Source organism: Cyprinodon tularosa, unplaced genomic scaffold (assembly GCF_016077235.1).
Source record: "Cyprinodon tularosa strain WSP-4 unplaced genomic scaffold, ASM1607723v1 ctg104, whole genome shotgun sequence".
Lineage (NCBI taxonomy): Eukaryota > Metazoa > Chordata > Actinopteri > Cyprinodontiformes > Cyprinodontidae > Cyprinodon > Cyprinodon tularosa.
In genome coordinates this window covers 546,891-572,828 of record NW_024037827.1, presented here as the reverse complement: position 1 = coordinate 572,828, position 25,938 = coordinate 546,891, and the positions used below count along the sequence as shown (strand labels likewise).

At 41.4% G+C, this 25,938-nt stretch overlaps 1 protein-coding gene across 1 annotated transcript in view; it reads left to right on the top strand.

Annotated features, from left to right (window-relative positions):
• LOC119781753 (integrin alpha-3-like) overlaps nucleotides 1–20,374 on the top strand; it is a 53,962-nt gene extending 33,588 nt beyond the window's left edge. Inside the window, exons 15-28 of the mRNA XM_038282289.1 lie at nucleotides 8,053–8,189; nucleotides 9,262–9,405; nucleotides 9,657–9,754; nucleotides 9,948–10,122; nucleotides 11,490–11,576; nucleotides 11,665–11,744; nucleotides 11,818–11,895; nucleotides 12,652–12,751; nucleotides 12,821–12,994; nucleotides 15,318–15,440; nucleotides 15,753–15,863; nucleotides 16,321–16,419; nucleotides 16,495–16,620; nucleotides 19,559–20,374. Of these exons, the coding sequence (XP_038138217.1) occupies nucleotides 8,053–8,189; nucleotides 9,262–9,405; nucleotides 9,657–9,754; nucleotides 9,948–10,122; nucleotides 11,490–11,576; nucleotides 11,665–11,744; nucleotides 11,818–11,895; nucleotides 12,652–12,751; nucleotides 12,821–12,994; nucleotides 15,318–15,440; nucleotides 15,753–15,863; nucleotides 16,321–16,419; nucleotides 16,495–16,620; nucleotides 19,559–19,747 (1,721 nt within the window). The 3' untranslated portion in view covers nucleotides 19,748–20,374. The remainder of the gene's footprint in view (nucleotides 1–8,052; nucleotides 8,190–9,261; nucleotides 9,406–9,656; nucleotides 9,755–9,947; nucleotides 10,123–11,489; nucleotides 11,577–11,664; nucleotides 11,745–11,817; nucleotides 11,896–12,651; nucleotides 12,752–12,820; nucleotides 12,995–15,317; nucleotides 15,441–15,752; nucleotides 15,864–16,320; nucleotides 16,420–16,494; nucleotides 16,621–19,558) is intronic.
• The last annotated feature ends 5,564 nt before the right edge of the window (nucleotides 20,375–25,938 follow it).

Sequence of the window (25,938 nt, the reverse complement as noted above, 5' to 3'; positions counted from 1 at the left end):
TTTTTTTTTTTAGTTACTATTGGTTTGTTCCCGCTTCCGTCTGCTCCCGTTAATGTTTAATCCTGTATCGTCCCAATCACGTGATCGTTACTAATACTGACTCCCATCCCACGGGAATCCCACGGGAATCCCGTGACCCGTGGGATTCCCGAAAAAATGTCAGCCTCTAAGATAAGTACATTAGAGTCTCTAGTTTGAGAAACAGACGCCTCACAGGTCCCCAACTGGCATCTTCATTAAATGGTACCCGCAGTATCCTGTTTGTGCTGTCCTTTGAAGGGAGTAGTACACATCATTGTAGGAAATCCTCAATTTCTTAGCAACCTCTCGCATGGATTAGCCTTCATTTCTAAAAACAAGAATTTCAATGTGACCCCAAACTTTTGAACGGTAGTGTACATAAATTACATATATAAACATCAATATAAAGGCATTTTCTGATCATGATTTAAAATTATACTGCATAATGTTTTATAGATAATATGCATTTGTTTTGTGAGTTTTTATTTTATTTACATCATGAGTGAGGGGTGTCCAAAGTGTGGCCCTGGGATGATTTTGCAAACCAGAATTCAAGAAACTATTGTTTGGAAGCCCAGACTCTTGATTAAGATCCACAATTATAAAATGTTAGGTTTCAATTTTCAATGAGATTAGGCCTTTAAAAGAGGAGATCCAAACTATTTAAAAGTTATCTAAAGACAATATAAGGTTAAAAAAAGAGAACTGGGTTTATTCCTTTTCATTTAATAAGGCAGAGGCAACCTGATCCACAGAAACGTAACCTGGCTCTGGGGACGTGGAATGTCACCTTGCTGGGAGAGAAGGAGAATGGGAATGTGCAGGAGGTGGAGCAATACTGGCTGGAAAATAGTCAGACTTACTTCCACACAGAGCCTGGGGTCTTTACTCTCTTCACTGTGGAGAGGCCTACAGGAAGAGACGGAGAGGGGGGGCGGTCTGCTTGTCTCTCCCCAGATAAGGTGTCTTGTGTTGGAGTTTTTAGAGTCAGTTTCTGACTTTGACATTTCTGCTAGCGCTGGGGCAGACAGAATTGACCAAGACTGCTGGATAGGTATAAAAAAATAAATAAAAAAAAACTGAATGAAAGTTGATCATAAATCCGTTGGTCTATGAATTCTTTAAACATGACATCTTTGGTCCCTGTGACAAAAACTACACCACGGATCTAAAGTTTGCTATCCAGCTATAATCAGCATAAACTTCTGTTTTTTTTGTCAATGTTGGGGATGAGAATACGAGACACATCAATTCCACACTAATCCCTTCACTTAAGGTGAGGCTCTATTTGTAGACGAATGCTGAAAAGCTTCTGCCGGTCAGAGGGAAGAGTTTAAGTTTACGGCCTCATTTTTGAGGCACGTCATTAAGGGATGGCCTCGTTTCCACAAAGATTAGGATATTTCTTTACCTAGTTAATTTTCAGTTCAGTTTAATTCTATAGCACCAATTCACAACACATGTCATCTCAAGGCACTTTACATTTCACCAGATAATACGGTCAGATTGATTCAAAGTTTTCTATCTAAGAAAAACCAGTCGATTGCATCGACTCAAATGCAATCCCTCACACTAAGCATGCTTGTAGCAACAGTGGAGAGGAAAAACTCAACTCAACAGGAAGAAACCTCCAGCAGAACCAGGCTCAGTGTGAGCGGCCATCTGCTGAGGCCCACTGGGGTTCAAGGAGACAGAAGCAGACATAGAAAAAGAAGCATAGATACAAAAGGCAACTGTAAACCAGCTCCACAGGCGGCCCCGTCCAGGAAACACACAGCCAGGCAGACGAGCTCCGAGCCAGCTCCCATGTCAGAGGATGAAGTAGTAATTTCCCTCTGGGATTATTAAAGTATTTCTGTTTCTGATTCTGAAAAAGAGCACATCCAGCCAGTCACAGTCAGAGAAACAGGACTACACTGAAAACCAGGCTGATCTCCAACATCTATAAACAAAGGTGTTGATGGCAGCAGCACAGCTGATATTTCTCTCCAGGATGGAGTCACAGCCAAACAGGAACAGACCAGATGAAGCTACTATAGAGATTGAACTAACAGATTCTGCAGAGTGATAGAATAGAGATAGAATGATGAAAAAGGGGTCCCTATGTCCTCCAGAAGTCTAAGCCTATAGCTTAGATTACTGGAGGACTGCTGGACTTATTATCTCAAATAATGTTGCCAACAATTCCTTAAAAAAGGAGCTGTCGCATTACAAAAAATGGTATTCAATTTATGTCCGAGTAAAATGTTTAGAAAGAATTTCCCCAAGAAAAAAAGCACCCAGAAAAGACTTCCCTTATGGTAGCGTAGAACAAAATCCCAGGCTAAGCAGAGTCCCTTCTTTATCTTTTAGTCGATAACCCTTCTGATCAACCTGTCCATTTAACAGCCATCTCTCTAAAGCAGGGGTGTCAAAGTGGTTCCAGAAAGGGCCGTGTGGCTGCAGGTTTTCTTTCCAACCAATCTAAACATGATGACTTGATGAGATGAATGAAGTCTGGTGTGCTATCTACAGGGTATTGCTGCTAAAGCCCAGAATTCCCAAAATGTCTGCTTCATCACCTGGAAGCTGCAGCTCCAAAGGTTGAGTGGGGTTATAATATCTAGCTGACCCTCACTGCCCATGTTGGTGGAGTCAATCTAGATCTTAATCCTGCTCCTCCAGTGTGTCTTGCAGCTGCTGGATGATGCAATAAGCTTTTTTAAGCTGTAAACGACAGCTGCTTCCTGTGTGTGCTGTTAATTAGCTCCTGCTGCTAATCAGCGCACACAACCCTTGATGAGCAGAGCATCTACGCTGGGTGCCGTTAATTTGTCCAATCTGAGAAAGGTCACCATGTTGCTATGACAACACCTACTCCACCCACCCGGCAGATGACTTCATGGTGTCCTTGGGTGTCCCGGTGTTTCTGTGGATGATAAATCACATTAAATAAACTGATATTATTCCATCTGACACACACTCTCTAGCTCTGCGGAGCAGTGTGTGTGTTCTGTATCGTTCAGAGTCAAGGTGACCCGCTCCCTGAGTGACGTCCTGAGGTGAACGAACCCTTGGGCATCAATCAGGTGCTGATGAGGTGGAGAGATTATCATTTGAGAGTAGAAACTATCGTTTCTCATGCGTGAATCCTAATAACATCCAGGCTTATTCTATTTCAGATCAAATAGTTTTAACGCTTATGCTCCGTCTACATCTTCTGAATTTTATCATGTGACCATAGAAATATATGCCCTGGGTTTGTTAACCTGATTTACGCTGCACAATTCTCAGCCTAATCTGATTATTAAACGCTTCATTATATGAAAGCCAGGAAAATGTTCCGGATTTAACTTCCTTTGGCTTTCTCAGTGAGACACAGACTCTAAACAGTCTATACAGAAACTGATAGATCACAGGTGGAGTTCCTCAAGGAGCTGGTTATTGATCACTTGGAAGAGTTTTGGTTTCATTTTATTTTTACTACCAGCTGCTGATCCAGTTTTAAAGCAGGCTGGTTATCGAGGAGTTAACAGTTAATTAAGCCTTGTTGCACGGTGACCTGTTATGCTGGAATCTCCACAAATTATCAATTCAATTAAATTCAATTCAGTTTATTTATATAGCGCCAAATTCACAACACATGTCATCTCAAGGCACTTTACAGTTCAACCAGATCATACAGTCAAATTGATACAAAGTTTTCTATCTAAGGAAAACCAGTTGATTGCATTGACTCATTGACTCAAATACAATCCCCCACACTAAGCATGCTTGTAGCGACAGTGGAGAGGAAAAACTCCCTTTTAACAGGAAGAAACCTCCAGCAGAACCAGGCTCAGTGTGAGCGGCCATCTGCCGAGGCCGACTGGGGTTCAAGGAGACAGAAGCAGACATAGAAAAAGAAGCATAGATACAAAAGGCAGCTGTAAAAGGCGGCCCCGTCCAGGAAACACACAGCCAGGCAGACGAGCTCCAAGGCAGCTCCCATGCCAGAGGACGAAGAGAGCACATCCACTCAGTCACGGTCAGAGAAACAGGACCACACAGGAAAACAGGCCGATCTCCAACATCTATAAACAAGGGTGTTGATGGAAGCAGCACAGCTGATGTTTCTTTCCAGGATGACGTCACAGCCAAACAGGAACAGACGAGGCAAAGCTACTCTGAGGAAAAGCAGAGAGAGCAGAAGGTTAGAGATTGAACTAACAGATTCTGCAGAATAGGAGAACAGAGAGAGAATGAAGCAGAATGATGAAATGGGGGTCCCTATGTCCTCCAAAAGTCTAAGCCTATAGCAGCATAACTATAGAGATAGCTCAGGATAACCTGAGCCACCCTAACTATAAGCTTTATCAAAAAGGAAAGTTTTAAGCCTAGCCTTAAAAGTAGACAGGGTGTCTGCCTCACGGACTAAAACTGGTAGTTGGTTCCACAGGAGAGGAGCCTGATAACTAAAAGATCTGCCTCCCATTCTACTTTTAGAAATTCTAGGAACCACTAGTAAACCTGCAGATTGAGAGCGAAGTGCTCTGTTAGGAACATAAGGAACAATCAGATCTCTGATATAAGATGGAGCTTGGCCATTTAAGGCTTTATATGTGAGAAGGAGGATTTTAAATTCTATTCTTGATTTAACAGGAAGCCAATGAAGAGAAGCCAGGATAGGAGAGATATGATCTCTCTTTTTAATTTTCATTAGAACTCTGGCTGCAGCATTTTGGATCAGCTGAAGGCTTTTAACTACAGTTTGTGGACTTCCTGATAGTAAAGAATTACAATAGTCCAGCCTTGAAGTAACAAATGCATGGACTAGTTTCTCAGCATCACCCCTGGACAGGATATTTCTAATTTTTGCAATGTTCCTCAGATGAAAGAAGGAAATTCTAGAAACCTCTTTGATATGGGATTTAAATGACAGGTCCTGATCAAAAATAACACCAAGATTTTTTACTTTATTATCTGAAATCAGTTTAATCCCATCCGAATGAAGTGACTGACTAATCAGCTTCTTTTTCAGAGACTCTGGTCCAAAGACTATAACTTCTGTTTTGTCTGCATTCAGAAGCAGAAAGTTAAGAGTCATCCAGGTTTTTATGTCTTCAAGACATGCCTGTAATCTATGTAATGGGTTAGCTTCATCTGGATTTATAGACAGATATAGCTGGGTATCATCAGCGTAACAGTGGAAATTAATCCCATGCTGTCTAATAATTCTACCAATTGGGAGCATGTATAAAGTAAAGAGAATTGGTCCTAGCACTGATCCCTGTGGTACTCCACAGGTAACCTTTGAGCGTGTTGAAGATCTATCATTAACATGAACAAACTGAATTCGATCAGATAGATAAGATTTAAACCAGTCTAGAGCTGTTCCTTTAATTCCAACAAAATATTCCAGTCTTTCTAAAAGAATATTATGGTCAACTGTATCAAATGCAGCACTAAGATCCAACAGGACGAGCACAGATACAAGTCCATTATCTGAGGCCATGAGAATATCATTAGTGACTTTCACCAGAGCTGTTTCAGTGCTATGATGAGCTCTAAAGCCAGACTGAAACTCTTCAAAAAGTTCATTATGGTGGAAGTGATCGCAAACTTGTTTGGCAACTACTTTCTCAAGAATTTTGGATAAGAAAGGAAGATTGGATATAGGTCTATAATTGACCAAGTCATCTGGGTCAAGAGACGGTTTCTTAAGCAGAGGTTTAATTACAGCAACCTTAAAAGCTTTAGGTACATATCCCTGTAACAGAGATAGATTAATCACATCTAAAATGGAGGAGGAGATCAAAGGGAATACCTCCTTAAATAACCTGGTTGGAACTGGATCTAACATACAAGTTGAAGGCTTAGATGAAGACAATAATTTTGCTAATTCAGAGAGTTCAACTGGATCAAAGCAGTCTAAACCCGGTTCAGATTCCATGACTACCTCAGGTACAATCGCGGATAGAGGAGTGCTTATGATCTTATTTTTAATAAGATCAATCTTATTTATAAAGAATCCCATAAAATCATTGCTGCTAAGACCAGGTGGAATGGACGGTTCAACAGAGCTCTGGCTCTGGGTGAGTTTGGCAACTGTATTAAAAAGAAATCTAGTATTATTCTTATTCTCCTCTATTAATGAGGAGAAGTATGCTGCTCTTGCTTTACAAAGGGTCCTCTTATACAGCAGTAAACCATTTTTCCAGACTAGGAAGGACTCTCGCAGGCCTGTGGAGCGATATTTTCTCTCCAGTTTCCTAGCATTTTGCTTCAAAGTACGCAGCTCTGCATTAAACCAAGGAGCAAGCTTTCTATTTTTAACGGTTTTCATTTTCAAAGGAGCTGCGTTGTCTAAGGCAATACGCAGAGAACTAGCAACCCCCTCAACAAAATCATCAACCTGTGAAGGGGAATAAGCTAAGCTTTTGCACTCTGCAGCACTGCTCAGTGACACAGAGGAGAGAGAAAGTGAAGCAGATTCTTTAAAATTTTTAACTGCACTATCTATCCTGCACTATCACAAACCTGTTTCTAAAACTTTGGAGAAAACTGCTGCAGGAAGGTGTTTTAAAGGAAACGCTCAGCAAGGAATGATGAATGGATTATTATCTATACATTAAACTAATATGTTCACAGTGATTTAATGAATTATCAGTAAAAAAAATAAAAAATGTTTTTGTCGCGATCAATGACTCTGGGAGCGGCCATTTTTGCCCAAATATAGTAGCCCCTCCCTCCTGCCATCTTCCAGCAGTGACGTCACGGTGCAGTAAGCCTAGCGCCATTTTCCCCGCTTTCCAAGCTAAATCAATGGGAACTACTAAACACATCTGCAATCAACAACAATTATTGAAGATTTCCAGAGGACTTCACCATTGAAATTCACCAGAGCTATAGTGAAACTGACAATGCCCACGTGCATGGCAGCTGGATGCTGGAATACATCGGGTAAAAGTGAAAAATAAAGAGTTATTCCACCTTTCTGATTCCTGATCCTCCACGGACGGGTTTGTAATTGGATCGCCAACTTGAAGAGGGAGGATTTGCCATTAAACTTCTGGCTGGAGGAAAAAAAAACCCGTAATATGTAGCCAACATTTGGAAGAAGAATGTTTTCAAGATGACTTGGATAATAGCGCGTTGTAACAAACACCAGATACAGCACTGGGACTTGATCAACAGCCGATACCGCACCGTGACAATGTCACTAACCAGTAGGTGGCAGTAGTGTTCTTTGACAAACATGGATGCCTCCAGTAAAGCACATTCAGATGAAATTACTCTTCTTCACTTATCATTAATTGAACAGGATGTAATAATTTAAAAGTACTTTCAGAAGTTTTAATTTTGAACATGACCAGACTTTTCCTTTAATACCATTTTGCAGAACTAGTAGGAGAACTATTACTTTGCTGGAGAACTAACCCCACTAATTGGTTCAAGATTCTTTACTGTTGGCGTCTTACAAAATTGTAGTAACTCTCTACCTTTTTTTTCCTCAAGAAGTCCCAAATGTTAAAAAAACTGATCCACTGCAGGAAATAACTCTTGTCCAGTCTTCTGACTTTCTTCCCTGTACATCCTGGGTTTTTTCTTTTTAGGGGGAACAAGTTGTTTCTTTGGAGCCTTTCTTGCTTAAAGCTCTGCACTGGTGACTCTGAAGTTCCCTGTCGAAGAAGAGATGATCCTCAAGATTGCTGGATCTTCTAGGGCAGCAATGCCAAAGTCCCGCCCTCAAAGCTGCTGTCTTTCAAACTTGTAGAAATAGGCTACCCCTTCTGCACAGACCTGAATCTAAATTGTTTAACCTGGGCATCCTTGTTCTAGAATATCTGTAAAATTAAGCTCACTCATTGAAGTTCTGTGTATTCTGAAGAAAAAACAAAGTAGTTCTTTAATCTGTGGTTTTCTCATCAGCAGCTTCCTGAAGTGACGCAGTTGTTGATTCCATAAAAACTGAAGCTGCAACATTAATGCAGAATAGGATCATTTATGATTCCTTTTAAGCTGATTATATGTGTTTTCACATCTTAACGTTTGTCTGTTTTTGCCTTGCAGCTGTCAACCTTACCGTGAGTGCTGATGTCACCAGCCTCACGCCCCGCCTCCGTTTCCAGAACAACGGAGAAAGCATGTTCTCCAGTATCCTGTCAGTAAGGAACGGAAAGTGTAAAACCTTAAGAGTTGGACTGCTGGTGAGTTATGCACAGAAAAAGAGGGAGCGCCACCTGCAGGCATCTAAGCTTATTAGAAACAACAACATCAATGCATTAAAACAGTGTTTCAACTAAATGCTGCTTTGTTTGGTTATACATAGTTGCTTCTTTTTCATAATTATTAATATAATATGCTTATCTCTTCATAAAAGGCCCAGTGTTGCTGTGTAGAGTTCTGATAGCTTTGTAATCAGGGAAACTGCCTTGATTTGAGTCAGAGGAAGTTCTGCTGGTAGAGATAAGTTGCTAGAAATGTTACTGCGACATTTGTCAGCAGTGTTAATCAGCCTTCTGGTGACAGAGTCCACATTCTTGTTTTTATAGAGCTTAAACAGAAAAAAAACAGGCTGTTAGAGACTGGTTCAAACCGTTCTGAGGCAGACCTCTTCAGAACAAGCTGGTGGATGCTGGGCCTGTAAGAGGAGCACAACAGCTTTAAAGTTTTTCTACTGAGTGCTAAAGCAGTATTCTAAAATGATTAGGATTTATTTCAGGATGTCTTCATGTTGGGTTCAGACTACTTTCATCTCTAATGATGGAGATTTACGGACATTGTGGTCTGACATGTTTCAGTCCTGATGGAGAAAAAGAAATCCAGTTTATGTCTGTTTTTATAGAGTAGCAGCCATTCAAACTGGCCTTTCCCAGTCAAACATCAGCCAAATGGCAGCCAACTTCCCTGCAACTCCCTACAGAATCCCGTCCAACTTCCAGCCACTCCCTCCTTCTCCTGGGCATACCTATATTTTCTTACTCTGACTCCACCCTTTCACTGAATTGCAGGGTCTGACCAGAAGAAGGTGCTTCTCTTTAGATCTTAATGTCCACAAATCATGACAAAATGAATATTTTCATACAAATATTGATGTTTAAAAAAGAATTGTAGGGGACCAGCCAAGGACCCATCAAGGGAAGTGGGGACATTTTGAATGGCTACTACTGTTGGTCTCCATCCAGCTGCTCTGCTATGTTCATCATTATATCAGCCTAAACAAAACAACAACAAAAAAAAGATCTCTCAGGTTCTGCTTTGCTGATTTGCATTCAACAGAGTAACATCCGAAACGTGGTGGAACCTCTGGTGTTCTCCACCAGTGTCTCTCTGGATCAAAACCTTCCCAACAGGAGCAACACAGTTCAAGACCTTAGACGCTTCCCCGTTCTCAGCCGGAAACCTCAACCCACCAGAACCCAGGTCAGAATCTCTGCATGATTCACAGCTTTGAGAAAAATATAAATAAGACACTAAAGCCAGGACTCTAGAGTTAAACTCTCTAGTTTAAATACAATTTCTAGGCATAAATAATAGAACTGAGCTCAAAATTAAAGATTACCTGCCAAAGTAGAATAAAACAGAGCTATAGACTAAAAATGTTTAGGTATTGCACACATTAGTACTGACAGAACCACTTAGAACCTTTCATTTCTTTTTATCTCGTTATTCAGATCCACTTTCAAAAGGCCTGCGGTTCTGATAATGTCTGTCAGAGTAACCTTCACATGGTGGCCCAGTTCACAGATGAGAACAACGAACCCTTCCCCAAGTGAGTGACACAGCTGATCGGGTCATCTCTTTACCAATCAGAGCTTTATAGAGTTCAGACAAAATGAGGCACTGCAGAAATACAGCAAAAGAGGCAAAGAGGGAGAAGATGTAAAACTTTAATTAAAATAAGCAACTCCCTTCAGAGGTTTGTTCTACCCACATTCAAGTTCTTGACATCCATTTCTTTCCAGGCATAATGGCAGCCAGCTGCTGAACTACACCAGCAGCATCAGGAGGTTACTTCTGGAGGTCAATGTCAGCAACATCGCGTCACGAGGTCGACTAGCAGAGGACGCTCATGACACTGTGCTCAACGTCAGCATCCCACCTTCACTCATTTACTCCGGAGTCCAAGCAAGTGACGATGTAATGACAATAAATTGAACCTCTTCTTCTAGATTCAGCGTTAGCAGCATAAGCAGTTAGCCATGGGTTATTTACCCTTGTTGGTCAGCCTTTTACACAAGAGGTAAAAGATTCAGACAAACAACAGCACTTACCTGCTGCCAGAAGGCGAGTTCCTGATTGTTGCAATCAGACTCGGCAACAAAGAGAATGAGTCTCGTCTGTGCAAACCCTCCACTGCCTCCCCCTATGTGACAAGTAAACATAATATTTTTGAAACTACTGCACTAACAAAGATCCACCCTGCATTTTATTCATGCACAGCCTCATCCACTGTGTGTGTATCTGCTAACAAAAACATACCAGAATCTGCTAACGGTCTTTCAGTTGAATCTGATAACATAGCGAGATTGATTTACGTCGTTTTGGTTCTGGCAAAATATTATCAAATACTTAAAGTCATAGGGAAGCGGGTGTCCCAACCGTTGCGTTTCCGAATTCTCCAGAGTTGGGCACGACTTTACACGAGTGAATATAAAAAATGTGATTGGTCATTTATCAAGGGGGCAGGATTGTTGTGGCGGAAGCTTCGCAAGCAAGTTTGATTGTGGCTGGTGTCTCAGAAGCATCTTGCTAACCAGTTAGCAACTTAGTGCTAGCAGGTTCCCAATGGGAAAGTCCATTGGGACCAAGTAGCACTAAATTGGTGACTTAGAAACGACGCTGTCAAGGAACGCTATGGACAGCGGAAACATGCAAGAGGAGGAGAGTTTAGTGTCGGAGGTCGTGGATGAGTCTCCTCCGTCATCCATTTTTTATTTAGAGGAGGAAAGCGGGGACGAAGATGTTGTGGAAGAGGACGCCACGACTTGATAGAGATCCCTTTAGGGATTCATTTAGAGTGTTTAAAATCAATATCTGTCTTACTGATTTTGATATTTCTTTCTCCTACCAACGGGTTAAAGCATTACTGAACATGCGACTTAGGCAATGACATCATGTAGCAACTTTTAGGACAACCAGTTGCGACTTTCCTTGCTTAATAGTTGCCATCAGTGAATGTTGGCACCCTTTCAGTGTCGATGTCAATACCAATATTGCGCTTTGGAGGCTTATCTGGTTTGAGCAACACTCTCAAACTTTGTATTTTCCGGGAGGTTTTATTAGAAGCCAAACACCAGCACAACTATTTTAACATTTAAAAAAAAAATCAGATTTCCTGGTGATAACTCCCTTAAAGAGAGTTTCTTTATACCAAAGTTGATCAGATATTAACCTGATCCGTCACAATCAGAACAATTCCAAGGACACATCATTTAGTACAAAGATTCACAGAACCCTAACAAAACCCTGAAGGATCCGAGTTTTTTCATGTTTTCCTGTTTCAGGGAGCTTTGTCAGGAGCTGTTGTTTGTACTGTTGAAGGTGACACCCTTCTCTGCCCACTTGGAAATCCCTTCAGAAGTAACCAGAAGGTGAAGAACTGTTCCTGTAGCTCTTATCGTGGTTTATCCGTGCTAACAGACCTCTACTAAAACTGTTTTCCCTGTTACTGTGTTCCAGGTCCAGGTGTTCATTAAATTCGAGCCATCTGAGATGGCTTTGGACACCAGAGAGATCCAGTCTCAGCTGCTGCTCTCCACGTAAGATGTCCTCCCACACGTCTCCGTCTGAGTCAGTGCAGACAGACGCTGATGTGTCTCTGTGTGTCCTCAGGCTCAGTGAGCAGTCAAACTTGTCTCCGGTCTCTGTCACCTTGCTGGTGGAGTATTCTCTGCAGGCGGCTATTACTTCGTAAGAACCAACACTTTATACTGATGTACAATTGGTCGAAAAACAGGCACTTTTCTGGTTTCAGTAGTTTGGCATAAAAAGTTGATCACAGAGAAATTGGTTAAGATCCCAGAAGACATAAGGATATAAAAGAAAGTATCTGTTGGCCTTATCTTTCTTAAATCACATCTGTTTGATTTCTTCATCTGTCATCTGGTCATAGAAATAAAGTTTATATTGAATGTTTTAATCTCTTTGTTTAATGTATTAAAAGCTGATATAAACAGTGCTATGGCATTAGTATTAGGTACAGTACTTTGGCGCCATCTAGGGAGAATAAGCTTAAGAATGATAACTTCAACTGCAAAAAATTTGTTTCCATAAATCAGCATTTTTTTGTTAAAATAAATATAATGGATTTTGTCCTGAAGTGAGGTGGTAAGTGAGACACTTTGCCAATGGAACAGGACAATTTACATTTAAAATAAGATAAAAACATCTGTATTGTCTTATTTCAAGTGCATATTATCTTATTATCTTATTTAAAGAGTAAAAACACTAATTCCATTAGCAAATCATCTAATTTACCTACTTAAATTAGGGGTAAATGCACCTAATTTAAGATTTTTGCAGTGTAGAAAATTTTAACATGTCTTATTTATGTTCAGTTTATATTTAATGCATTAGATCACAATAACTGGTTCTGTGCTGGTGGATCAAAAACGAGCAAAACCTCATTTTACACAAGCTGTGTTCTGATTGGCTGCTCCCTGCTAGACTCCCACTGGATCCGATCTTCTTCAGTGGTAAAGTGATGGGTGAGCGGGCCATGAAGACCACGAAGGACGTCGGCAGTCTGGTGGTTTTCACCATTCAGGTTTGTCTGGACCTTCCAGCATGTTCTAGACCTGAGAAGCAGCAAATGCAATAAGGTTTTCTCCAACAGGTTCACATTCTGGGGAAGCCGCTGGGTCACCTTGGCAACCTGGAGGTGGAGTTTGATTGGCCGAAAGAGGTGGCGAATGGAAAATGGCTTCTGTATCTGACAGAGATCCATTTGGACGGCACTTCAAATCCTCGATGCGTCGACGAAGACATCATCAACCCTTTAAACCTCCTGGTATCCATGACACCTAAAACTCTCCTATCATCATTACAGTCTGACTCTATAGACCCCTTTTCAATTGATAAACAGTGAAATGTATTTCTGTGGGCGGAGCTAGCTGGAGGCAGAAAGATTTACCCAAGAAACGTGACAACCTTAACAACAGTAGCTATCAAGTTTTTTTTTTTTTTTTTTTTTATGATGGTCATAGAAAGTCAGATTTTATCTGAATATGGAAGGCTGGTCACTTTCCAGGAAAGTGAAGGTTATTTTAAAAACTCAACTTTAACAGACGAAAACTAATCAGTCTACCTTTACGCACTCACCTAATAGATGGATGATCTGATGGGATGGTAGCCTGGTGAGACCATCCTGATCTCGCAAGCTTTCAAGGTTTCACTCGCAGATCAGTCTGGAGACTCTCCATTAAAGAAAATTTGGAGCCGTTCACCAAACGAACGTCCAATCAGCGTTGGCTTTGAGGCGGGTTGAGGTGTGACGCAACGAGAAGCGCGACAGTTCAGTCTAAAGAACATGGCGGCTTCAGCCGATGAAACTAGCGTTAGCGTGGCTATCGAGCAAGTTTTATCGGAATTACAGAGTATTTCTCCATTGAAAGAAGAGCAAAACACTGCTCTGGAGGCTTTTCTCAGAGGAAAAGATGTTTTTGCTCTTCTCCCGACTGGTTTCGGCAAGAGTTTGATCTATCATTTGGCTCCTCTTCGTCGTCACTCTGTTAGTACGTCATATGCTTCGTTGATCTGATTGGTTTATTTGGCCCGTCTATCACCAACATAGGCCAATCAGCTAACCAGTATTTTCACCCCTTCCCAAAATTACTTCAACGGAAGGTTTCCAGATGGATATGCGGAGCAAATCCATCTGGGGGAGTCAGGTTAATGGGATGGAGGTTGAGAGGCTAAATCAAAAACTGAGTGTATATAGTTGGGAAAACAGAGGGTGAGCAGATGTTTGAGGTAGGCAGGAAATCAACCCAGGAAGAGACCTTGGTCATTGTACAGTGCAGCTCCCAGCAAAATCCCCTGCAACTTCCAGCAAATGGCCTTCTCCATGGTGTGCATATTTTTTACTCTGATTCCACTCTCACTGAATAACAGGGTCTGGCCAGGGGATGACGTTTCTCTTTAGAACTTAATGACCACAAATCATGACAGAAAAAATATTTAAGCACCAAAATTGATGATTAAAAAGAAATTGTAGGGGACCAGCCAAGGACCAGGCAAGGGTCCTTCAAGGAAATAGAAGACATTTTGAATGGCTACTACTGTAAATCTGCACTTTCATAGCTTAGTAACGGTACTTACCCAAACCATGATCCATACTAAGTGAAGACAATATTTTATTTATCTCAACCAACCTAATTTAAACCATGTTTAAACTATGTTTGATGGTCATTTTGGTCCAGTTCCCTTGCTTTATTGCATTACCTTTTTTTTTTTTTTTTTTGGTTGAAAATGGCAGGCAATTACAGAATAACATTTTTGGCTGTCTGTGCTCTGTTGATTCGTGAATCCAGAAACACAAGATGTCATTTTAATCTCCATGTGTAGTCAACCATGTTTTTTCCGTTTCTAACAATGTGCAGACGTCCCCTTTTTGGTTCGGACAGGAGAATATCAGTTTCAGCCTTGCTCGTTGGCTGGTGACTAAGCTGGTGAAGATTCTCATCCAGGTCGTAGTCATTCCAAAAAAAAAAAACAATCCACTGGACTTTGTTTCCAAGTTTGAAGACATTGCACTTCCCATCCAGGAAGTTTTTTCAGTTAAAAATGTCAGGAATAGCATTGAGTTTGAGGTTTTATACGGTAGCCCAACAAAACATTGTTTTTTTGTTTTGAAAACATGCAAATTGAAATGGACAAACGGGTCCACCCTTTTGGAATGGGGGTTGTTCGGCTTCTTTTGTTAGCCTGCAATGCCCCATACCCGTAGGGTCCTGCTTTTCTGACAGAAGCATCCAAAAGGCGAATAAACTTTTCAGAAGTTAAATATTAATTTTAATTTTAAACAGGTTCGGTAAAAAAGAAGGGTTGCATGGCAACTCCTTTACTTTCCGTTACAAAAACAGAAAAAGAAAGAGAGTACTCTTAGCACTGCTAATATTCTACCAGCTTCTCCTACTCCAGAAAACGGGGAGGACCTGCACCTGCAACATTGTTCTTGTCTTATTTTCCCCTTCCAGTAGTCAGTTTGTTTTGCGTCCAGCCAACGCTCTTACATTACAGTGACGTTGATGGAAAAAAGGGTCTATAAGAACTGACAGTATCTGTTGCTGCTTTGTAAACACTCTGCAAAAATGTGCTTCTTGTTTGTTCAGATGTCCGATGAGCAGAAAATGAAAAGGAGTCTGAAGATGGACAAAGAGGAGAAGAAGCAAAATCAGGAAGGGAAAACTCTCCCTGTCCTCGGCTTTAAGAAACAGAGGAAGACCTTAAAATTGGTGAGGACATGATGATGGACAATTTTTCAAGGCCTGTAAGCAGAAGGTTTCCACATCCCAAAGCTAGAGCCAGTTATGGTACCAGTTCTGTACTTAAGCTGAGACAGAACTGGTATCAGAAGAGCTGTTGGGGTTCTTGTCGTTGGACAACTAACAACCAATCTGCACATGACTGATTCAAAGATAAATGTAGTTAGTAATGTGGGTAAAACAGAAAGCCCTCTGATGGAGGCCAGGGGAACACTACACTAAGTTTATGGTTCAGTCTGTTGGAATCCAAATGAAAAGTGATTTTTTAAAACTGTCTTGCAGAGCTGCAGCAGCGGGGCGAGATGCGTGAAATTCTCATGTCCTCTGCTCAACGTGACCAACGTTGCAACCCTGACAGTGAGGAGTCGACTGTGGAACTCCACTATGATCGAGGTACCATCACCCACCTGTCAGGTTCTTCCTCCGTCTTCAAGCTTCAACAACTTCTAAAGCTTAGTGTCATGGTCTCTTCCTATCCAATAAAGATATATGTTGCCCAGACAAGGGCAATGTGGAGTCAACAAGTCATCTCCATGTCATGTATTTGTTCTACCACTGCCACTGAAGCAGGTGAGTCCAATCTTTGCCGTGAATTAACCTGTGCAGATTGGACTCACCTGGTTAATTGGCTGGGTAGATTAAATACATGACATGGAGATGACTTGTTGACTCCACATTGCCCATGTCTGATGTTGCCAACAGGTGCAAAACATTTACTGAACCATACCAAAGATAAAATTGTGGACTAAAGAGAAAGAACAGAAGGATACCGACGGTTGATGCCTCTTAGAGTTTGTATTTTCCTGCCCTCTAGTGGCCACAGAGTAGTATGCCTCCAATTGTGTTACAGGACTACAGCGATGTGAGCAGTGTGTCAGTTCAAGGCTTGGCCACTCTGAAGCTGAGGACCACCAAGAGCACCATCAGCATGAAGTCCTCCCCCTCAGTGGTAAAAACCTGCCTACATCACATCCTGATGGCCTCCTGCATGCATGTTCCCTGAGTCTCTGCCTCCTGTCTGCAGATCCAGGTCCACATTTACCCAGAGTCTGGACTGCTGCAGGACTCCGGCGCACCCCTGTGGATCATAGTGGTGTCAGTCTTGGCTGGGGTGCTGCTGCTGGCTCTAATATGTCTACTGCTTTGGAAGGTAAGCTGAGCTGCATCACCTGGACAGGAAAGTTAACTGTAAAGGCTGGAGCTGCTTTTCAGGAACCACCATAGACTACAATAGACAGCCTCATCATTTCATCCCCATAACATCCATCAGTCTGGTTGGTAAATTGTTATGTTGCCCCCTGCTGTTCAGTGTGGCTTCTTCAAGAGAGCCAGCACCAGGGAGCTGTACGAGGCCAAGACCCAAAGGGCCCTCATGAGGAGCCAGCCGTCTGACAAGTACAAGCTGACCGAGGAGCTCTGAGGCTGGGCTGGCTGCTGCAGGAGAGCCCTGCTGTAAGAACCACTAAATGACTGCAATCTAGCTTCTTGCAGACTAGTTGATGTCTGCACAGGCTGCTGTAAAGACCACTGACCTGCCATTTACTGCTTACTGGCTGCTAACAGACCGAGAACTGACTGTCTATGATGGCCCTGCTGTATGGACTCCTGACTGGCTGCTAAGCAGTAAACAGCTGGTTACTGACTAGCTCCTGGCTGCACAGGTTCATAAAGGACAGCCCAAACCAATGTTCCTGGTGCATTTACTGCTTACTGACTGCTTATAATCTGGTTACAGACCGTTTACTGACAGCACATACTGCTGCAGACTGTGAGAACCACAAATGAACTCTTTACTGCTTGCATGGTAGTAAACTGCTTTCAGACTGGTAACCAGCTCTGACACTGACAGCACAGGAGGATAAAGGCGAGTCCCTCTGGAAGAACCACTGACTGACTTTGTAGTGCTTTACAAATAGGTTACTGGCTGCTTATTGCCTGAGCTGACTGCCTGTGTTGCTGGCTTTTTTTCTGAAGTCTGTCATTTTTCTCACATTATTATTTTCAGACTTTCTATTTTCTCATGCCTGATACATTTCACAGCTCTCATCCTCTCAATGATCATTTCCATTTTACTTGTTGTGTCACTTTTTACTAAAAAACTGATCTTTTTCTACTCTTCTGTTGAAAAAAATAAGTTAAATTGGATATACCATTTTTAAGGGTTGCTTTAAAATAGTCTTTTGTAACCAAAAAAAGAGTATGTGTTAAGACCAGTGGTGGATGATGTAATCAACAGTAGTACTTGAGAGAAAGTAATGTTAATCATCGTCAAATCTTACTCCTCTACAATTAAAGGTTACTTGGTCAAACATATACTCAAGTATGAAATACTCATTGTTGAAAATACTTAAGTATTCATAATTAAAAATGACATTTTCTAATATCAGTATACTTCTGTTAGTCATTTTAAAGAACCTGTAACTTTCAGAAACCACCTGATGTACTGATGCATAGAACCACCTGCTACAGATTCTACACCACCTGGAAAGAACTTCAGCATAAAAGCGCCACAAAAATTATAGACAGCTATTATGATTAGTATTTCTTATTTAAAAACAACCAAAAATAAATCAGTAGTGCCTTAGTTCTTCTCACGCTTTCATTATGGAATAAAGGTTTAAGGTCTAATCTGTTACCACAGAGAAATTACAGCTCTGCTTTGAAAACTCGTCCTACTGAACAACTTGGCCACATGGAAACAACTAACGCCTTGTTTACACTTGAAATTATATCTGCCCTGATTTTCTGAAAATTCATGCAAATCTCGAAAACAGCGGTGTCAAAATTTAGTGCTAAGAGCTGCTGTTCTCCGAGCTAAAAATGCATTTCAAGAAAGGAAAAACAGCAACAGAGGATTAAAAAGCTAAGCTGAACCAAACCAAACAAATAACTGACAGATTCCTAGAAATGCAGCAGACTGAAAGAATTTTCTGCTTGGTCTCTGATTAGATAAAGACTGTGTAACTTTTAGCCACTAGGGGAGCTAAACCTCGAAGTCAGGTCTTGTTGCAGTTTGTAGCTAACCTGACTCTGCCAGATGGATTTGCTCCGCATATCCATCTGGAAACCTTCCGTTGAAGTAATTTTGGGAAGGGGTGAAAATACTGGTCAGCTGATTGGCCTATGTTGGTGATAGACGGGCCAAATAAACCAGTCAGATCAACGAAGCATATGACGTACTAACAGAGCGACGACGAAAACACAACCACAAGCCAGGCTACTCTTGCTGCTGCAGGTAAAGGCTCGTTAGCTGCGCAAATAAGCAAAATGTCGGCAACGGATATTTGCCGTTTATGTAATACTCTGTAATTCCGATAAAACTTGCTCGATAGCCACGCTAACGCTAGTTTCATCGGCTGAAGCCGCCATGTTCTTTAGACTGAACTGTCGCGCTTCTCGTTGCGTCACACCTCAACCCGCCTCAAAGCCAACGCTGATTGGACGTTCGTTTGGTGAACGGCTCCAAATTTTCTTTAACGGAAAGTAGCCAGACTGATCTGCGAGTGAAACCTTGAAAGCTCGCGAGATCAGGATGGTCTCACGAGGCTAATTTGTAGCCTTGCAAAATAAAATAGGTGTTTCATAATCTGATAACAGACCGCTTTGGACCAGCAGACTGAGACGTGATTCAATTACTTGTAAGGACGTAACTTCAAAAACCTCATTAGATTAAATCTCATATTAGAGAACCAAAAATATATCTGATCGGGTATAAATGCAGAAAAGCAATGTTTATTTTTGTTAGTTATCATGTTAAAGAAGGGTCTAGACTAGCAGTAAGGTGTGACTCAGTGTCACATGAATCTTTTAGTGACTCGTCCAACTGTCTCAACATCAGGTTTGAAGAAGGAAAGCCTTTCAAAGAGCATAAATACAACACAAGTGCTGTATATTAACCTGAAAATGTATTTACTATTTCTCAAGCCAATCTAGAACTTTTGTAAAAAGTTGCACATCCTTCCTTTAACAGCTGCATGTGTAGCTGCTCTCTAACTGCAGCCCAAACCCTAACCCATTCACCTGTCATTCTGCCTTCCCTGTGCAATGCGGTTGTGTGGAAATACTATGTTTCTTTTTTTTTCCCACAGTGTCAGTTCTTTGTACGTCAGGAGGCATGGCAGACTGCAGTGCTCCAGCAGAAAGGGATCATGGGTGACGGCGAGAAGATGCAGCAGCATGTGGATGATGATGGTTTCCTGATCCAGGATCTGGTGACCAGGACCCAGAACAGAAAAGGCCAAAAACACTGGATCACTATTTGGACTGAAAATCACTGAGAGACTTCTGGTATCCATGGAAACTGATCCTGAATTATACCAAAAAAGAACTGAACCGGACCAAATCAGATTAACACTGCCAGTCCGCCGTCATGTGCTGCACCCGTTTACCCAGAGGTCATTCAGAGGTGGAGCTGTGAGCTTTTTAAAATTTTCTATTGGTCAGACTTTTATTAATCTGTGTTTTTTTTTTGGACATCATTGATTTCATACTATTTATTCAGATTTTGGTAGCTATTGTGAGACTGACTAACAAGAATTCCTATTAAATTTAAGGGCTACATTATAAACCAGTGGAATGCTAATTTAAATACCAAATATTACCACAGAATCAGCTTTTCCTTCCATTCTGAGTTCATCATGTATCTGTATATTTTTCTTTTATGCTGCCTGGTCCAGTGCTGTTAGTGTTGTAGATATGGGTGTACAGTTTTATAATTTTTGGACTCCCTCTGAAAGCAGCTCCTGTCATTGCGTCAAAGCATTCACCGCAGTGTAAATGGATGTGCTGTCTGTATGTTGATGATATTAAGTATTTTGTATAGATGTGCTGAATGTGTGTTGATGTTAATAAACTATTTCATATGGATGTGCTGTATGCTGATGATATTAAAGTATTTAATTTGAGTTTTCTGTCTTTTTCTTGACTTTACCAAAGTATTTATTTTTATAATTCACTGGTTTATTAACTTATGAGGTCATGTCAGCCATCAGAGCCATCAGAAGTCCTTTTCACAGATGTCAATACGGTCTTCTTAGATCATCAGACAGCAGCAGATCATTTTAATCCTGGTGGTTGTGTTCGAATGGAATAACATCAGGAAATGCTGGAGGCCCAGTTATCATCTCTTTAAAATATTTGGAGTGTGGCATGGAATATTATCCTACTAGTGTTGTGTTGATTCAGCAGAAAAACAAACCGTTTTCTTGAGAACATATTTATAGGAAACTGGATCCAAGATTTCATGATGTTTTCACCTGATTCTCAAAGTCTGAATGTTCCAGCTTAAGGTAGATTTGTTGAACCAGGACAGCAATCCTGCCACTGTAAGTTGAATCCTGAATTTCCTATTTTTAGTTATAGTTGTAGCACTTTGACAACCTCATTAGTTCCCTCAAGTGTGAATAGAACCAGTGGTGTCAAAAGTTCACACATTTGTTACTTAATTAGAAGTATAGATACTGCAGTTTAAAAACACTCTGGTAAAAGTTGAAGTATCAAGTTGACCACTTTACTCAAGTAAAACTGAAAAAGTATGTGCTCCAAAAACTACTTAAAGGAATAGTACACCCAAAACATGATTAGCCTTCATTTTCTACTCACCTCCATGCTGAACAACACTCTGGAGTACTTTTTTGATATCTCAAATGCATCTGGAGATCTGGGAGGCTTCTTGCTGTCTGCTGACATTCAAATAATGGAGGTCCATGGCGCCCGAGACAGAAAGGTCCATAAAAGTCCACAAAAACGTGTCAATATTCCTCCATACTGCTCGTCCAATGTAATCCAAGTGTCCTGAGTGGGTAGCATCCAGAATTTACTCGAAACGAAGTCATTTAGAATGTTTTTAGAGCATAAACAGTAGTGTATAGGATTTCCTAATAGCGCCCCCATGCGCGCTCACGATTCTACGGAAGCCGGCAGACCAAACCGGAAGAAAGTGCGCATTCAGCGTCTGGTCTGCCGATAATGCAAGCGTAGAAGAAGAAATGTGCTGTTTACCTGTGCAAAGAAAGAAACAACGAAAGAAAAATGTCTGAGGACTTCAGTGTTGAGGAAGAGCATGAGTTCTTTGCCGAGCTGAATGCGCTGGTTTGGTCTGCCGGCTTCCGTAGAATCGTGAGCGCGCATGGGGGCGCTATTAGGAAATCCTATACACTACTGTTTATGCTCTAAAAACATTCTAAATGACTTCGTTTCGAGTAAATTCTGGATGCTACCCACTCAGGACACTTGGAATACATTGGACGAGCAGTATGGAGGAATATTGACACGTTTTTGTGGACTTTTATGGACCTTTCTGTCTCGGGCGCCATGGACCTCCATTATTTGAATGTCAGCAGACAGCAAGAAGCCTCCCAGATCTCCAGATGCATTTGAGATATCAAAAAAGTACTCCAGAGTGTTGTTCAGCATGGAGGTGAGTAGAAAATGAAGGCTAATCATGTTTTGGGTGTACTATTCCTTTAAAGTATAAAAGTATAAAGTAACCTTTAAAAAAACCAACCAGATGCCACTATATGACTTGAAAGCTCAAGTTTCCGACTATTTTGAAAAATTCTTGGAAATAGGGCCAAGGATGAGGGAGGTCTTGTTGGTCTCCGTCTCCATCTCCTGATATGCTCTCGCCTGTCAGACATTTCAGCATCTTTCAGCACCGACATTGTAGCAAGGCATTGGTAAATGGTATGTACTTATATAGCGCCTTTATTCAAGCGCTTTACACTACATTCATTCACCCATTCACGCACACACACTGATGGTGGCAAGCTACATGTAGCCACAGCTGCCCTGGGGCTCACTGACAGAAGCAGGGCTGCTGTACACTGGCGCCACCGGGCCCTCGGAGTGTCTTGCCCAAGGACACAACGACACTGAAAGTCAGAGTCGGGGCTTGAACCGTCAATCCTTCGATTCCAGGGCAAACTCCTACATCCAACGCCACTGTCGCACAGACATGGGCAATGTGGAGTCAACAAGTCATCTCCATGTCATCTATTTGTTCTACCCAGCCACTGAAGCAGGTGAGTCCAATCTTCACCGTGAATTAACCTGTGCAGATTGGACTCACCTGGTTAATTGGCTGGGTAGATTAAACATGACATGGAGATGACTTGATGACTCCACATTGTCCATGTCTGCTGTCGACCCACGGTTTGAAGAACACCTGCTGGCTTCTGATGATTTCCTTTAGCTAACCAATGAGTGTTTGCGTTCTATGACTCATCCAATCACACTAGTTTTCACTTGATGCGGGCGGAGCCAATGATCTGCATTGGATGGAGCACATGACGGGAAATAAATATTTAGAAACATTAAACAGAAGCCAAGAGTAACGAGTAACGTTTGTTTTGAAAATGTAAGGAATAGAAAGTACAGATACTTGTAATGAGTAGAAGTCAGAAGAAGGAAGAAAAATAAGTACCGGAGTAAAGTATAGATAGCTAAAAAGTGAACCTAAGTACAGTAACAAAGTATTATAGTAGTAGTAGTAGTAATACTTTGTTACTTGACACCTCTGCATAGAACCAACTAAAACCAGTTGGCTCTGGATCAGCCCTGGAAATGTTGAGCTAAGAAGAGTTGTCTAATCATCTCAACGTATACTTCTGTACATAAAACTGCTTTTTTTTTCAGTTGCTGCTTCCCTTTTGTGATGCTTCCTCTGCTTTACTTCAGCTCTAATGATGAGAAGCAGATCTGCAATCAGATCAACTCATGATGTTTCATGCTGATATCTCATGTTTTAAAGAAAAGATGAAACATTGCTGCTCATTGTTGGGTAAGATCCTCCAAGGAGAGATGTTGTGTGAGTGAAAAGGTATGTTTTTAATCTCTCACTGATGATGCAGATCAAATAACTTCTCTAAACCAGAAGTTGTTTAGAAATGCTGACTGCAGCCGATCTTTAACAGAATCTTAAATGGTCAAGTTTGTTTGCACAAAGAAGAAATACAACTTGGGTTTACTGTCACTAACATCATAATTCAATTCAATTCAGTTTATTTATATAGCTCCAAATTCACAACACATGTCATCTCAAGGCACTTTACAGTTCAACCAGATCATACAGTCAAATTTATACAAAGTTTTCTATCTAAGGAAAACCAGTTGATTGCATCGACTCATTGACTCAAATACAATCCCTCACACTAAGCATGCTTGTAACGACAGTGGAGAGGAAAAACTCCCTTTGAACAGGAAGAAACCTCCAGCAGAACCAGGCTCAGTGTGAGCGGCCATCTGCTGAGGCCCACTGGGGTTCAAGGAGACAGAAGCAGGGATATAAAAAGCAGCTGTAAAAGGCGGCGCCGTCCAGGAAACACACAGCCAGGCAGACGAGCTCCGAGCCAGCTCCCATGTCAGAGGACGAAGAGAGCACGGTCAGAGAAACAGGACCACACTGGAAAAATAACAATGCAAACAATGCAAACAGTAACACCATCATGTAAAAAACATGTTTAAAGGGGACAGGACATGATAAAATACAAAAAAAGAGCAAAATATACAAGTATGCATTGTTTATTTTTCTGTAAATAGAAAAATAGAGGATCATATATTGATCTAACAGAGAGTCTGAATACTCTGTGAGGTGTTTACTGAGACAGTTTGAGGAAGAAACTGTCTGTGTTGGAGCGTTTTTGCAATTACAGCTCCGTAGCCCCTTAGGGTACAAGTTTTAACATCTTCTGACCTTGATACACTGGGTCAGAATAAATATTTGTGGCTTTGGTTGACCCCTGTGAAAGTTGTGAATGGAGGGAAAGGAAGATCCTTTCTATAGACCGAAATGTTTGCTGTAGTTTGGATCTGTCCTGTCAAATCAGTGATGGCATTGCAGAAGATGACCAGCAGCTCCTGTGTTGCTGCATGAAGTGCAGTCTCTGCTAATCTCAGGTTAGTGAACAGGTTGGTTCAGAAACAGTCCCCAGGTAACACAAGGTCTATTAGGATGGTGAGGGGGGAGAGTGTGTGGGTGTTCTCTGGAACTCCATCCTCATCTTCACTGGGCCGGATCTATCAAAGGTTTGCATGTATAAAAACGTGAGCTATTTCACTGCGCACGCTACAAAATGTACAAACTGATCTATCAACAGCGTGCTAAAAGGATTTGGTCTTTAAAACGTGCTAAATAGCGCCTCTTATCCATTTAGTACTTTTTCTGCAATGAATATGCAATATGGGGCGTTTACACGCAAAAGTGCGTCTTGTGGGAGGAGAACATGTAAATATATTAATTTAGCACTCGCAAAGTGATTTATTAAACCTGAAAGCAATTTTGCTAACAGTATCTGACTCTATATTTAACACGTTTCAAAAGAAGGTGCAAATGGTCTGTATGCGTAATTGCACACACATGGCAGCGGTTATTGTCGCAAGAAGGAGACATGGAAATGAAGCAAGGAGACGCAGAGAACGCATTTTTTCACTCCGTGTGAATATTTTTGGAATGAACGAGGAAACGATCATCAAAACATATCGTTTATCCAGCATTGCCATTTTGGAGCTGTTGGGGGAACTCCGAATGGATTTGGAGCCAGCCACAAGGAGGACCCACGCAATACCAGATATCACTAAACTCCTTGCAACATTGGACTTTTTTGCATCTGGGTCATTCCAGCGTACGATTGCAGCGAGAGCTGGGATCTCCCAATCTCGTTTTTTAGAAGTGCTGTCCAACGTTCTAAATGCCATGTCGCCCTGACGCCCTACCGGAGAACCCCGACCTCCCCCCTGCGCCTGTGGAGCAACATGACAATGCTGCGGGGATGCGTACGCGCAGTAATCTCATCCACAGTCACTTCTTGTGAGCCATTTGGTATGTGCATTTTTCTACAGGCCAATACAAAACACCATTTTTTTTTTTTTTTTTTTACTGCAGTGAAGTAGAAATTCAGCCACATACCACCTTAGGGAATAAAGGCTGCCAAAGTTTTATATATATATATATATATATATATATATATATATATATTTATTTTTTTTATTTTTTATTTTTTTTTTTGGAGGGGGTGGGGGTGTCACTGTAAGATTTAAATTTCTTAATGCACTAGTTTGCACAAACTACAAACTACTTTGCCGTAAACCACAAAACGCGCAAAACCATCATTTAAATAGGGCGTCTCCAACAGTTTTGCACCTACCACCAGTTACGCAATCACTCTTGTTAAATCACCCGCAAACCATGGTTCAGCCCCTCGCGCAAAATTCCAGTTTGCGAGCGCAAATTACTGCACGCAAAATTGGATCTTGATAAATCCGGCCCACTGTGTTTAACATTGTCCAACCAGTCCACCTCCTGTCTGTATGCAGCCCAATGACAGTGGTTTCATCCGCTAAATTCAGGGCTTTCACAGACAGGTCCCCTGAGAGGCAGTACATACCACTGAGGAGCTCCGTTGTTGGTGCTTCTTGTACGGATTGGGATAATTGACAGCTTTACTGTCTGCTACCGGTCAATCAGAAAGCT